This window comes from Periplaneta americana, chromosome 3 (genome assembly GCF_040183065.1).
Source record: "Periplaneta americana isolate PAMFEO1 chromosome 3, P.americana_PAMFEO1_priV1, whole genome shotgun sequence".
Lineage (NCBI taxonomy): Eukaryota > Metazoa > Arthropoda > Insecta > Blattodea > Blattidae > Periplaneta > Periplaneta americana.
The window spans coordinates 138,379,285-138,392,523 of record NC_091119.1 but is presented as its reverse complement, the minus strand read 5'-3'; the positions used below and the strand labels follow the sequence as shown (position 1 = coordinate 138,392,523).

The 13,239-nt window shown below is 34.8% G+C and overlaps 1 protein-coding gene across 8 annotated transcripts in view; it reads left to right on the top strand.

Annotated features, from left to right (window-relative positions):
- Window positions 1-223: 223 nt before the first annotated feature.
- Window positions 224-13,239, top strand: part of LOC138696559 (protein regulator of cytokinesis 1-like) — a 72,763-nt gene continuing 59,747 nt past the window's right edge. For 5 of the 8 annotated variants that reach the window (XM_069821667.1, XM_069821665.1, XM_069821662.1 and 2 more), the window contains exons 1-3: window positions 225-444; window positions 4,751-4,889; window positions 13,071-13,169. In XM_069821667.1, coding sequence (XP_069677768.1) covers window positions 422-444; window positions 4,751-4,889; window positions 13,071-13,169 — 261 coding nt within the window. In that variant the 5' untranslated portion in view covers window positions 225-421. Of the gene's footprint in view, window positions 445-4,750; window positions 4,890-13,070; window positions 13,170-13,239 lie in introns of all 8 variants that reach the window. The other 3 variants (XM_069821670.1, XM_069821668.1, XM_069821664.1) reach the window with 2 other exon arrangements.

Sequence of the window (13,239 nt, the reverse complement as noted above, 5' to 3'; positions counted from 1 at the left end):
GACCATAGCTTGTCAGTATACATGCCTAGGCGAAGAAAGTAGTTTTGTATGTTTCATACCGATCTAATCTTGAAGAGTATATGTGAAAAATTTGAAGCTTAAATTATATTCTCTTTGGTGTACTCCAAAGAGTACTGGATCTTGAAGCGTTCCATTAATCGCCGTGCGGACATATTCTTGAACAGACACTACTTTCGTCAGTTATAGATTTAATTCTACCAATGAGAGGTCATAGTTGTTTAGCCAATGAAATTATCACATTTAAAAGAAACCGTGTTGAATTGAGATTTGAGATAGCGATTTTTGAAGAGAAGTGAAGTGAAAATATTTTTAAGTCATATAAGTGAAGTATGTGTGATTGAAGTAATAATACGTTTCCAAATTAACCTCGTCTTCAATAGTTATATATACAGTGTTGGTAATGGCTGGATCTCTTGTCTTTCGGTAAGAAAGTTTTATTCAATCTCTTATTTACTGGTTACTGTTAGTTACGTACCTGATTAATTTTATACTATAAGGAGATGCTATTGTTTGTAGGCGTAATGGTTTTTATTTGATTCGGCGTGGTTGATATACCTTAATTAAGGTTATACTGTTTTGTTGTAAACTGCAATGTTCGATTTCGCAGTAAATTAATCTAATCTTATCTTGAATATGCGGGAGATTGAAACCTGTAGCCTATTATTATTTTAATGGTGAAAGTAAAGTAAAGAATACTATGAGCTCTGTGAAATATTTATGTATCCCAGTCAGCCGTTAGTGTAAGACTTACTTTGTTCAGCTGTCATGCCGTTGTTGGTGTCACGATATGAGGTTCCGACCAGTCTTTGGACTGCTAACCAAACAACCACCCTGCTTTATAACAAACAATTGTTCGAAAAAAAAATACTAACCTAGAATAAAACTCGACAATTTATTAACCAAACCAACTTTAAATTTTAGAACACGGATTGCACCTACCGAATTAGGTCTTAAAATACTAAAAAGAGCAGATTTGTCTGCGTTTGTCGAATGCGCATTATTATATTTACGAAAAGGCACTTTTCAGTGCCAATAATTTATTTTGTGTGCACAAGGTTGGAATTTTGAAGTAAGAGGGAAATGGTGCAATCCATGTTCTGGAGTTTATTCCCAACTTTTATTTGAAAGTGAATCATGGACTCTCAAACAGAAACATTTAAAAATAATTCAAGCTGCAGAAATCCAATAAACTGCTGGATATAGGCTACTGGTATGTTGTTTCACTCCCTCTTACTTCAAAATTCCAACCTTGTGCACACAAAATAAATTATTGGTACTGAAAAGTGCCTTTTCGTAAGCATAATGATGTGCATTCGACAAACGCAGACAAATCTGCTCTTGTTAGTATTTTAAGATATAATTGTCGGTGACGAATCCTTATACTGAAATTTTCCCAAATGTGCTACCTGTAATAGCTAGATTTATCAGCCAGGATAGCCTGATTATTTACATTTGCGTTACCCACGTCTACCGACGAAAATGCATATATACAAGTCACACCAAAAGCCTGAACTAACCAAACTTACCTTGTCATTAATGCTCGATGCTAGAAAACTTACCTGCCTACGTATATACAAACCAAAAAAGCTTACATGCAAGACATGTGATCCTGCCACTCTTGTCAGCCACTATTTCACAACAACTTTCCACTCTTATTTTGATGTGAAACTGGTGTCAGCACTCAATTTTTCTTTCGTTTAATGTACATATGACTAGACTAGAAGCCAAGTACGTAAATACATTCGTACCTTAGCATGGTAACGCAATAGAAGGCTACAGAAATCCTTAGCAAGAACTTCTAACAAAATATTTATCAATCAATCTTCTTAATGTATCCAGCTGTTTGCTGACAACATAAAGTCCACTGTAGTCTATTCAGTTGTTTTTCACGAGAAATGAGGAGTATTTACAGATGCCTGTAAAGATTTATAAATTCTGTTACTTCTGTAAATTTCAACGTTTTTTCGGTTACATCTTTCACTTTCATAAGATAAACTACAGCCCATATATTTAAATGGGTAGCGTATTTGTTTACTTTAGTGGCACCAATAGTGAACAGATGTCTGTCAGCAATAGTGACATCGGTAATTTACCAGAAGCTGTCGCCCTCCTATATGTCATTTTTGCTCTCTAACGCAGTAAGTGTGGAAGTATTATATGGGACTCACCTCACTGGACCTGTGAAGAATGCAGAAGGAATGTGTCAATTGTTACTGCAAAGCCACTTGAAATCATGTCCCTATTTGCAAGCTTCCGAACTGATTGCGTCCAGAGTACACGCTACATTACAAACATTGACTCATCACTATACCTGTACCCATTATATTACCCATACACAATATGATTTGAATTTGTATCGAAATTAATATACAAACGATAAAATTTCATTGTGATTTATATGCACAATTAACAAAATTCAAACTGCGTCTATAATTCACGACTAGCTCACTTGTTCAATCCCTGGCTAGGTCGTGATGGAATTTGTAGTAGAAAAATCAGACCATGTTACAGATTTTTCTGAAGAGGCTTCTGTTTAACTCTTTCATTCCACTAACACACACCATTTCTCCCTCATTTCATATAACATCTAATAAGGTAGATGAACCGGTAGCTGACACTTTAAGAATTTTTCACACTTAATTCAGATATAAAATATTTGCTTTAGTAGTCATGCATTAAATAAATATGTCAAGAAGTAGTTCTTTTTATGCTTAACACAGCAAATCTAAAGAAAATGTTCAAGTTAACAAAAATTATCCTTGACAATTAAATTTTAAAATGTGTGCAAATGTACCTGTGGCTGACACCTATTTTTTGCTCCGTTCCTAATATTGACACTTTTTGTACCTATAGCTGACATAGGTTAAAATATATAAAATAGCAATAGGAATTACACTTTATACAGTCAATAAACTTTTATTAAGGTGCAGAGTAAAAAGTTAGATATTCAGTATTATTTAAAAGTATTTATGTAACTTATGTAAATAGGCTAATGGTTTTGTTATCAAAATTCAAATGTTTAAATTCACAAATGTTAGAAATATTCTAAAGTTTAATATATGACAAACAAATATGACAAATATTTATACTGTATAGAAATTAAGTAACATTTAGACAAACATATTTTGATTGGAAGCATCTGGGAACTCTGATACTACTCTTTTAAATAATTAAGATATAGACCCTAACTATATTACTGGTAAGTCATTCTAACATAAAAACAATGGATATTCTTTTATAATTACTGTATCCTTATAATGGGTCTATATACTTAGTCCTATTTTTACTGGGCAGAGAGATAATCTTCTATTTCCTTAACTCTACAAACCCCTCTTGAATTTGTGACACTAGGTGGAGTTATTTTTTTTTTAAACTCTTTTTTTCCTCGTACCAAACTGTATCTTTTTTTCTCTGGCCAACGCCATCCAGTTGAAAAATAGTCTGGGATGAAGTCTTGGGGGTGGTATGGGTATTGATTTAAGGACTTTGGACTCAAAGGCCTATGAGGGGAAGCTGCTATAGATAAATGCTGTAGTCGACCTGGTTGGCGAGTTGGTATAGCGCTGGCCTTCTAAACCCGAGGTTGCGGGTTCGATCCCGGGCCAGGTCGATGGCATTTAAGTGTGCTTAAATCCGACAGGTTCATGTCAGTAGATTTACAGGGATGTAAAAGAACTCCTGCGGGACAAAATTCCGGCACATCCGGCGACGCTGATATAACCTCTGCAGTTGTGAGCTTCGTTAAATAAAACATAATTTATAAATGCTTTAAATGCTTCGAGTGGGGAATGATACTGTATATGAGAGCTTTCTTTCTTGAGCTGGGTGGGGATTAGAATAATTTTAGTTCAGTTTATCAAACACCATTACGAAATATTAAAAAAAAATTTTTTTTAATTTTTACACTTTTAGCTTTTGAACTGCTTATTCTTTTATTAGAGACAACAGTAGTACAAGGAAACTAATAATTTTACACTTGTTCATGTTATACCCTCTTAAGCTGCGGTTTTCTTTTTAAATACACACAACACTGAATAACTTGAATTATGTTTTGTTGCATGTTTTGGGTTGTTTAGTGATTTTTAATTTTTTAATCTTGTTCTACCAGTTCTGTTAAAGATAATAAGTACTGTTTAGTAGTGGAAAGATTTAGCGTAATTTTCACATTTTAAAATGTCATTTAAGGTGTTTCCACTCACAAGGCATGACTGTTTATCAAGATACTTGAACATTTGGAATTCTTTCTTCACCACTCTGTCCAATCTTCAGGAAGAAATGGATCAGAATCGTCTTCAGCAATGTCCAGCTAGCCCTTTCCTCTAAACCCACCATGTGTGAGAAATATTGGAGAGCACAAGAGTTAATGACTTTATTGCCAAGAACTCAGCATTAGTTAACAACTTTCCAGCAATTGCTCCTATAAATTGCTTATTATTTCATTAGAAAACCGTGCAAGTGTGGTAATATTTTCACATCTACGGAAAAGTTCTACCTCTTTTGCACTAACTTACTTGTAGAATTGTTGGCACTCTTGTAGTCGTAGCTGTTATCTTTAATAAAATAAATTTCAAATTTAAGAGGTATAAAAATTACGGAAAAATATTGTTGTAGTTTATCATTATTAAGTAATTTTCGTATGTTAAAATATGATCCTTCCTCAAAAGATGTGTTAAAATAGGAGTATTGATCATTAACAATAATACTAAAATTTCATTTCTTTTTTTTTCAGTAAATTTGATCACGTAAAAGAAGAGCTTACGAAATGTATAGAATCTTTCATGAGCCAATTTGCTTGTGTCTGGGAAGAATGTGGGTATAATAAAGAGACTATTGAGCAGAGATGCGAGTCTATTAAAACACATCATTGGGTAAGCATATATATTTGCATGAAATTAATCAAGCTTTTGATGGAGTGATATGTCTGTATTCCACACCATGTCTGCATGCTACAAAATAACATATGTAGAATTTTGCCATAATGGACACCTTTCTGCACGAATATATACATGGTGGAAGGGAATGTATTACATTCATTTTTTAGGTCTAATTTCAAGGAATATGAATAATAAAAATAAGTATAACATTGTTTCTTCACAAACTGTTTTTAATTAAAGGAGCAGTCTGCGATAAAATTAAGTTGGCTTTAATTAAACACGTTTTTCAATCTAAGTAGAATGTAATTTGCCGCATGTCAATGCGAGGCATGGTTCTTGAGTTCTCTGACTCCGCACAATCCGCACGTCACAGCCACTGAACTGGTGTGATTGCGTAGTAGACTGAGAACATCGGCGAGTGCAGCGCAGCCCAGCGCTTTGTATTAAAATAAATAATCTTATAATCTTCTCTCGCCGTAGTAAACGTGAACAGAATTCCGGACTTAGTTATGATTGTGTGAAGTCATGTTTTGCTTTTCATTTAATCATAAAACCAGCATCTACCAATGTTGTGGTTTTATGTAGACGTATTTTCTTATATATGAACGATTTTGAACTACAGTAGACTAAACAGAAGAAATTGTATCATAATACAGTTTAAAATGCCGTGGTATTGTGATTTTTCGTATTTAGAGGGAACAACAAAAATAGAACATGAAGAAGGGGTATTCATTTCATGTATTTCCGAACAGAGAAAAGTTACCGCAAAGATTTAAAACATGGGTGAAGAAAATAACAGAAAATGTTTTACACTATCGAAAACTACTGTTGTGTGTTCCAGTCATTTCTGTGAAACTGATTTTGAAGAATCGTCTTTACTAAAAAGGCGTTTAATGAAAGACAATAGAACTCCTATGAAAATTAAGAAAACTTCTGTCCCTTTCCTATTTTTGAAAGGAGAATCTACCCAAGACCGTTCTGATCTACGCGCTCCTCTGATTATAAATGAAAGAAGGTCGTCGAAGAAGCAATAGCAAGTTGCAGTGATGCACCTATAGCTGAAAATATTGAAGTGTGTGTAGTTCTCGATGAGGCTGAAAATTCACAGGAACCTAATATAAACAAAGTTGTGCAGTGTGAGATAGGGTGCGAGACGCTAAGAAATGTGTGTGGCGAATCAGATGTGGGGGAGCAGAAACTGACTTAGAGACATATTTTCAAATAGAAGAAGAAACTTCAAATTCTAATTCATCAGGTTCCGAGGACGCTGCACATGAAACAGAATGTAAATAGGGAGTCAAAAAGTGTTTTTTTGTATTCTGGTCAGCGTTACAAATTTTGTTTTTCTTCTGTAATATTTGTCATTCCTCTTTTACAAATATTTGGTATAAACAATAGGACCATTGCTGAAAGTTAATGCAGTGTGCCAGAATGCCCGTAATTGGGAGTGGAAGTCCTAACAGAGGTGAAGCATAGCAGTGAGTTCTGCGTTATACTTGTGTGATATAAGATACAAACTGTTTGAAAAATTTTCAAAAATTTCACAACTATGTTTCATCGGCAAGACAATATTTTATAAAATTTCAAAATTCGTAGAACCAACAGTCAGATTACTTATTTTCAGATTCATGAACAAGTTATCAATTCCCTAAAAGATAAAAACGTGCGAATCGCGGTGATGGCCAATTTGACTCACTTAGTTACAGTGCAAAATATGTGACTTACAGTGTAATGGACCTCGATTAAAAAAAAAAAGTCTAATTGTAGGCGAAGCAGCATGCGAAAAAGTTCTAGATTGCCTAAAAGAAAAAATGAACATTACCCTCTTTCTATTGGACCGCCATAGAAGAATTAGGAAATTGATAAGGACCAAATATGAATGGATGAGCTATCAATTTGACATTTGGCACATGGCAAAAAGCTTAAAGCCGCCGCACAAATGTGTAAAGAGAGCGTCATAAATCACCTATGTGGTCTTATGCTACATGTGAAGGTGATTCTGACGACTTAGAAGACAGATTCATTTCTGTATTAAATCATGTTTGTAATATACACGAATGGGGAGAAACATACATAATAAAAAATGTGCACACATTCACCCATACAATAGTGAGAGGGAATGGATCGAACCTGGATCCAGCGATTACAATGCTCTGGAAAAAGTTGTATGTAACCCTGCCCTTTTAAAAGACCTAAATCAGGCTAATCAATTTTATCACACCAGCAAATTTGAATCATACCATAACGAGAGATTGCTTTACACTCCTAAGAGAAAACACTTCCATATGGTGGAATGGTAACAAGAACTGATTGCGATAATGGACCATAATTACAACGTGAAAAGAGATGTAACTGGCTCCAGACTCCAGTACTCTGAAGCCACTAAACTATGGGTGGAAGACAAAACATACAGCTGGAAGAAAATTGCGTGGAGAGAAGAGACTATACAGAAAAATGTCTTGGAAGTAGTTCTGGTTATCAACTGCCACAATTCGATGATCCACATGTTTTAGAGGTTCCCCCAAACATAACTTTGTGCCTAAATCGTGTAACTCAATAACTATGACGCAATAGAATAATATAAACCATGTACTAATTTATTGTTGACGTGAGATAAACACGTATTTGCAGTCCATTCATAACGAATATTTCACGTCTCAAATACCTTCACTCACTCAGTGAAGGCGTTGACTTTGGTTATAATGGATCGACATATTAAACCTTTTCAGTTTGAACCCTTACCAGACCCAAGTTGTTCTAATCACTATGAGTACGAAATTCAAAATGGGTAAGTTATTATTATTATTATTATTATTATTATTATTATTATTATTATTATTATTATATGCATGTGATAGGTCCTAAGTGTGTTAATAATAACTGACTGTAACGTATGAATATATATTTACTCGTTTTACGCTGTATGTCAAACGGAACTACAATGCAGTCTTATGAAGTGATCAGTGGTTATGACGTCAGAGCTTGCAGTAAGACCTTTAATATTTCGCAAACTAAAAGGCATAGAGTGATGCGACAAACGCCGTTAATCCAAGGATTACTTTGGTAAACATACTATAATATAATCGAAATATGGAATTTTATCTCGGACTGCTCCTTTAAAATGAGACACTTTACGGTAAAATTGTTTAAAATGCAGTTTTAGATTAGTATGGAGTAAGCTTTTTTATGACCATATTACAATCCTGTCTGAAAAGTATAGGTGTCCATAATGGCATGAAAAGAAATTGCAAATTTCACTCGTCGATTTTAGAAACATCACTGTGGAAAGCTGCAATGCTACAGCCAGAATACTTCATGTTAGCTTGTTTATGACAGGACTGACTACTTACTGTCCTTGCTTGATTGGAACTTTGAGGAATGGCTGGCGTGGTCAGCATATTCAATTGGATTGTCCTCAACATTAACAACAATTTTTGTGACTACAGTGAGTGATAAATAATGTGATTGATGCTGCGTAGTTTAATTCACGTATGAAGGGTACACGGGAAAAACTATCAAGGTCCATCAGAAATCGAATTGAGTTAATAATGCCATCTTATAGTGAAAAGGGAGTACTATCATGTGATCTAGCTAGTTTTCTGTCAAAACGATCATACTCCTCGAAAATGAGCGTTGAAGTTTTCATGCACTTCAGAAGAACGATCAAGCTCCAGTCGGTTCTGTGGAAGAACAATCAAGGTCCATTTTTCTACTCTGCTTTTCGTCTATGCTTTGCCATATAATGCTGCAGCTTTGTGTTGCTGACTTTCCGGCAATTTATGTAAAATGACCTGAACGATAATTTCATTACATTTTCACTGTTGAGTAAGAATGCAATGATTTTTTTTTCGTACTAAAGCAAACAAAGTCTTATTTGCAGCTTGTTTCATGGGCATTCTTTCAGACTTGTGTTAGTTCCGGATTTGCCTTAAAATTAAGTCGTAAGTGAAATGGAGGTATCAGAATTAACAGAGAATATTAGCTATGCAGAATGTGAGTACAAAGAAAATAATTTTTTTACGTACTTTTAACTCCTCAAAAAGATTGCAGACCATGAGTCAAATTACAGGAAACACTTGTTTAAATGTTCAGGATTGAGATGTTCTCAGAATATTTTACTTATAGAAAGGAGTAGATTAATGAGGGAATTAAATCTAATGGCTTCCTATGTTACATAGAATGCTCACCTGACAGGGCTTATGATTGTAAATACTATGAAGTCATACATGAAATATCCATTGATTTTTGTGAATTAGTAGGTACAATATAAGTTTTGGGTATTACTGAAGTGACACATGTATTTGCGATAAATTTAGAACCAATAGGCTATATCTCAACTTGAATTAGAAATAAGCAACGATAAAGATGCAACTCAGATACACAATTTGAATAGACAAAAACCATATCTCACAACGACTCAAAATGAACTACATAAGAGGAAAGGAGATACTTTGTATGAGGTAAAGCGTTCTGAAATCCAGAAGGTATATGATTAAGGAAGCAGTTTGTGTATCCAGAAGGTATATGATTAAGGAAGCAGTTTGTGTAGATTACCAGAAGAATCTTCAGATTTCTAAAATTTCAACAAGTGAAGTATATTACCGTGCTAAGTCCATACACTTTCTGCTGGGAGATCAGTATTTTGTATATATGATGAAACGGTTTCGAACAAAGTATAAACCAGAAGATAAGATGTGAGTTTTCTGATGACTAGTGACATGAGATTGCTAATCCTAGGAAGAAACCTGAACCATTCTTCATAGTTGACTGCAAGATAGAAGAAGTAGTTTATGGATGGGGAGAATTTCTGAATAGCTAATGCAAAAAGAGGTCCTTTGCAATCTACAATGTAAAATAAGATACTAAACAGGTGTTCCTGATAATCATCAAGAGGACGATACGAAAGCTATATAGTGAGTTTCTATTTTATTTGTCAAAATTATTTTATCTTTAATTTTATTTATCGCATTTTAATTTCAAATGCTATTAAACATCCAGGCCACCTGTAGTAACATGCTGTAGTAGTGCTCCCCATTTACTGTAACAGTCTGTCTTATTTCATTATTGTCCACACCTGTGCAGTAATGGTTAATACGTCTGGCCAGAAAACCAGGTGGCCCGGGTTAGATTCCCAGTCGGGGCAAGTTACCTCATTGAGATTTTCCCGGGGTTTCCCCTCAACCCAATATGAGCAAATGCTGGGTAATTTTCGGTGCTGGACCCCGGACTCATTTCGCTGACATCACCATCTCATTCAGCCGATAAATAACCTCAGATGTTGATAAAGCGTTGTAAAATAACTTACTAAAAATTAATGGAGTTAACATGCGTAATTAAGGTTCGTTTTCCTACCAAAGTCATCAGTAGGCACTTTACAACAATGTGGCCGCCACGGTCTCCAGATTTCAGTTCGGCCGACTTTTGGTTGTGGAGTTACCTTAAAGAATGAGTTTTCCTGATACATCCAACAACCCTATTGCAACTGAAAGATGCCATCTTGCAAGAAATTGCCTATATTTCAAGATATTATCTGCAAAATACTGTGCATGGCGCCGCAGACAGAATGCTGTATGTTGAACAAGAGAATGGTGGACATCATCCCGATGTTTTGTAAACCTCGTTGTTTGTCCAACACTATGATGTTTTTGTTTCTTCACTATCTCAAATATTATAATATTTATAGCGGTTTAATGTTTGAACTGACTTTTGAAATATTTCACTATGATGCACGCTATATTCCATGTATCTCAGAGTTTCCTATTTGGACCTTGATCGTTTTTACTTTGGAAGTTTACACATTGTTTGTTTATATTGCATTTTCCATTGTTGCCATCCAAATTTAGAACAAAATATCATTGTATAATTAATAAGAAATCATCCTTCTTTACATTCCACTATGTCAATTTCTATTAAATATACACATAACTAAGTAATAAGTGCTTAAACTTTAAAATTCGTTTTTCTCGAAACTTTCTAAAATGGACCTTGATCGTTATTCCCGTGTACCCTTCATATGTGGAGGCTTAGCATCATCTTGCTCAATCACAATTCATGGCCCAGGGGTAATACAGAGAGTCAGTAGCAAATTGTGCTTCTGTGAAACCCTTTCTCGTGGTTCCTGGAACAGGATCCAGATTGTCTCATAATTTGTAAACAACAAAGCTACTTTCACAAAGAATAGTATTGTCAACTTCCATAACATTCATATTTGGGCCAATAAAATGTCCCAATCATTTTCAGTGTATGGCCAGGAATTTGTTAATGATTGTATACTTGGTTCTTCATCCTCCCCCAGCAGTGATATTTCTGTGTACTGGAAAATGACCCCTTTAATAACAATGTGGTTCTTACACAATGGTGTTCCACTGCATTCATTTACATAGAATGTTCGTGACTAATTAAATCATGAATGATTTTTCACCTTTGCTGAAGCATGCGAACATGAGTTCAGCTGGTCGACTTTAACATTTCATGGACATTTCACATGATTTCTACTTGCCTTCTATTGCTTCCACTGCACATCAAACTGGGGCTTGTAAAGCATTTTGTTAAAGCTTTGTACCCCAATCCTGCTGCTTTACTGTTGATTCTCTTCATGTTTCTCCACTTATCACAAGCAGAGGTCACAAATGGCATCTTCAGTGGAACACAGATTCGTAAAATGTTACAGTCCGAAGAAGAACTGGAGTCGGGAAATAAACTTTTCAGTTGGTGGTCGAAGGGAAAACATGCATTTCTGTACTTTCTATGAGCTGTGAACTGCACCAAACATATTGTGCTTAATTTGCAGTTCAACTGTACAAATTAAAAATATTTTTATTTTGCATGTATGTTTGTATCTGATGATTTCTGCCTGCCACTATATAGCAATTTAATAATGATTATCTTATTTTAAGTTATTCTTCTTGGGGAGATAGTGGTATTACAAGGACAATAATGGTGCGAATGTTTTCTACAACCCAAATTTGTGATATTTCATGGATAAATATAAACACAAAAATGTATACTGTGATATTAATGTACTTACATAATATTTCCTAGCTTTCAGTAGAGATATAATAGTTAAACCAATGCCACTTTCGTGTTCAGCACATAGAAATTAGTAAGGGAATGAAAAATAAGTAAGATAAACACGAAGATTGTCGAATATTGCAGCACAGTGAATCAGAGTACTTGGCTGAATGCTGTTACAGAAACATTTAAGTATTGAAAAATGCTGGAAGCCCATACCTCCATATTCAACTCTTTGCGTACCTCACTAATGTTAGGTTCGTTCAACAAGTGGTTCATGGATCAGTTCATGTACGGTTCCTGTACCATCTTATGCACATGCGCTAGTTAAGCATCTGCTATGGGATTGAAACTGGACTGGACTGGATGCTGTTGGAATGCTTTTGTGGGTCGTTATGTACTAAATCCAGAGATGCTATAACTGTGATCATCTTTGCTAAGAACGGGATGCTTAATTATTATCGTTTTGCAACTAATTCTAATTGCAGAAAATAGAATTTCGATCATTTTCTGTAAAAAGATGACAAAAAAATATCAAAGGCAAGAATTCTGCTAATTCAATGTTGTGTACTGGGGGATTTTCATCTAAAAATAGCTCTTTTTTAGTTATTAATTTATGTACGTTATTTATTATACTTTTAATCAAAGCTGCATGTTGTAATTAACTATTTCAATACCCAAATAATTTCCATTCCCTTTCTTTTTGGGGAAAATTTAAATTACATCTCTAGTCTTATTATTCGTCTGCACTGTCACTTTTCATCTTAATCTCATTGATGTGAACAGTTGATCATGTCTTTCTTCAGTATCCAGGAGACGTTGGTGAGCTTATGCGCATGCGCATATCGCGTACTCTTCCGTACATGCCTCATTCCGCTGACTACTTCTGACTGTTCTGAACCAGTGTCAAAAGATTTTTGGAACACCTGACTGCAGTACGTGTTTCCAGTTCAGGACTGGTTCGGATTGTGATGGAACGCTTTTTCTGTACTGCGCATGCTCACGATAGTTACGGACAGTTCCTGACTGTTGTTGGAACGAACCTGTTGTGCACCATTGTGAATATGTCCAGTACAGAATAGGTATGAAAGATTGTGTAAACCTGGATGTGTTTTGAAATGCTTTTGCTTCATAATATGTACTGTAATTTCTTCTTAATTTTAGAGGCTCTTTGAAGACATGTTGGAGGAGGAGCAAGAAACCAAAACCGGTATTATAAAGAAGATAGAGAATTATTTAAAAGAAGCTTCAGAATTAAGTCAGGTAAATTAAATACTTATATCTTATGACAATTTTAAACTTACATGATTTAATATATAATTTTAGGTACATA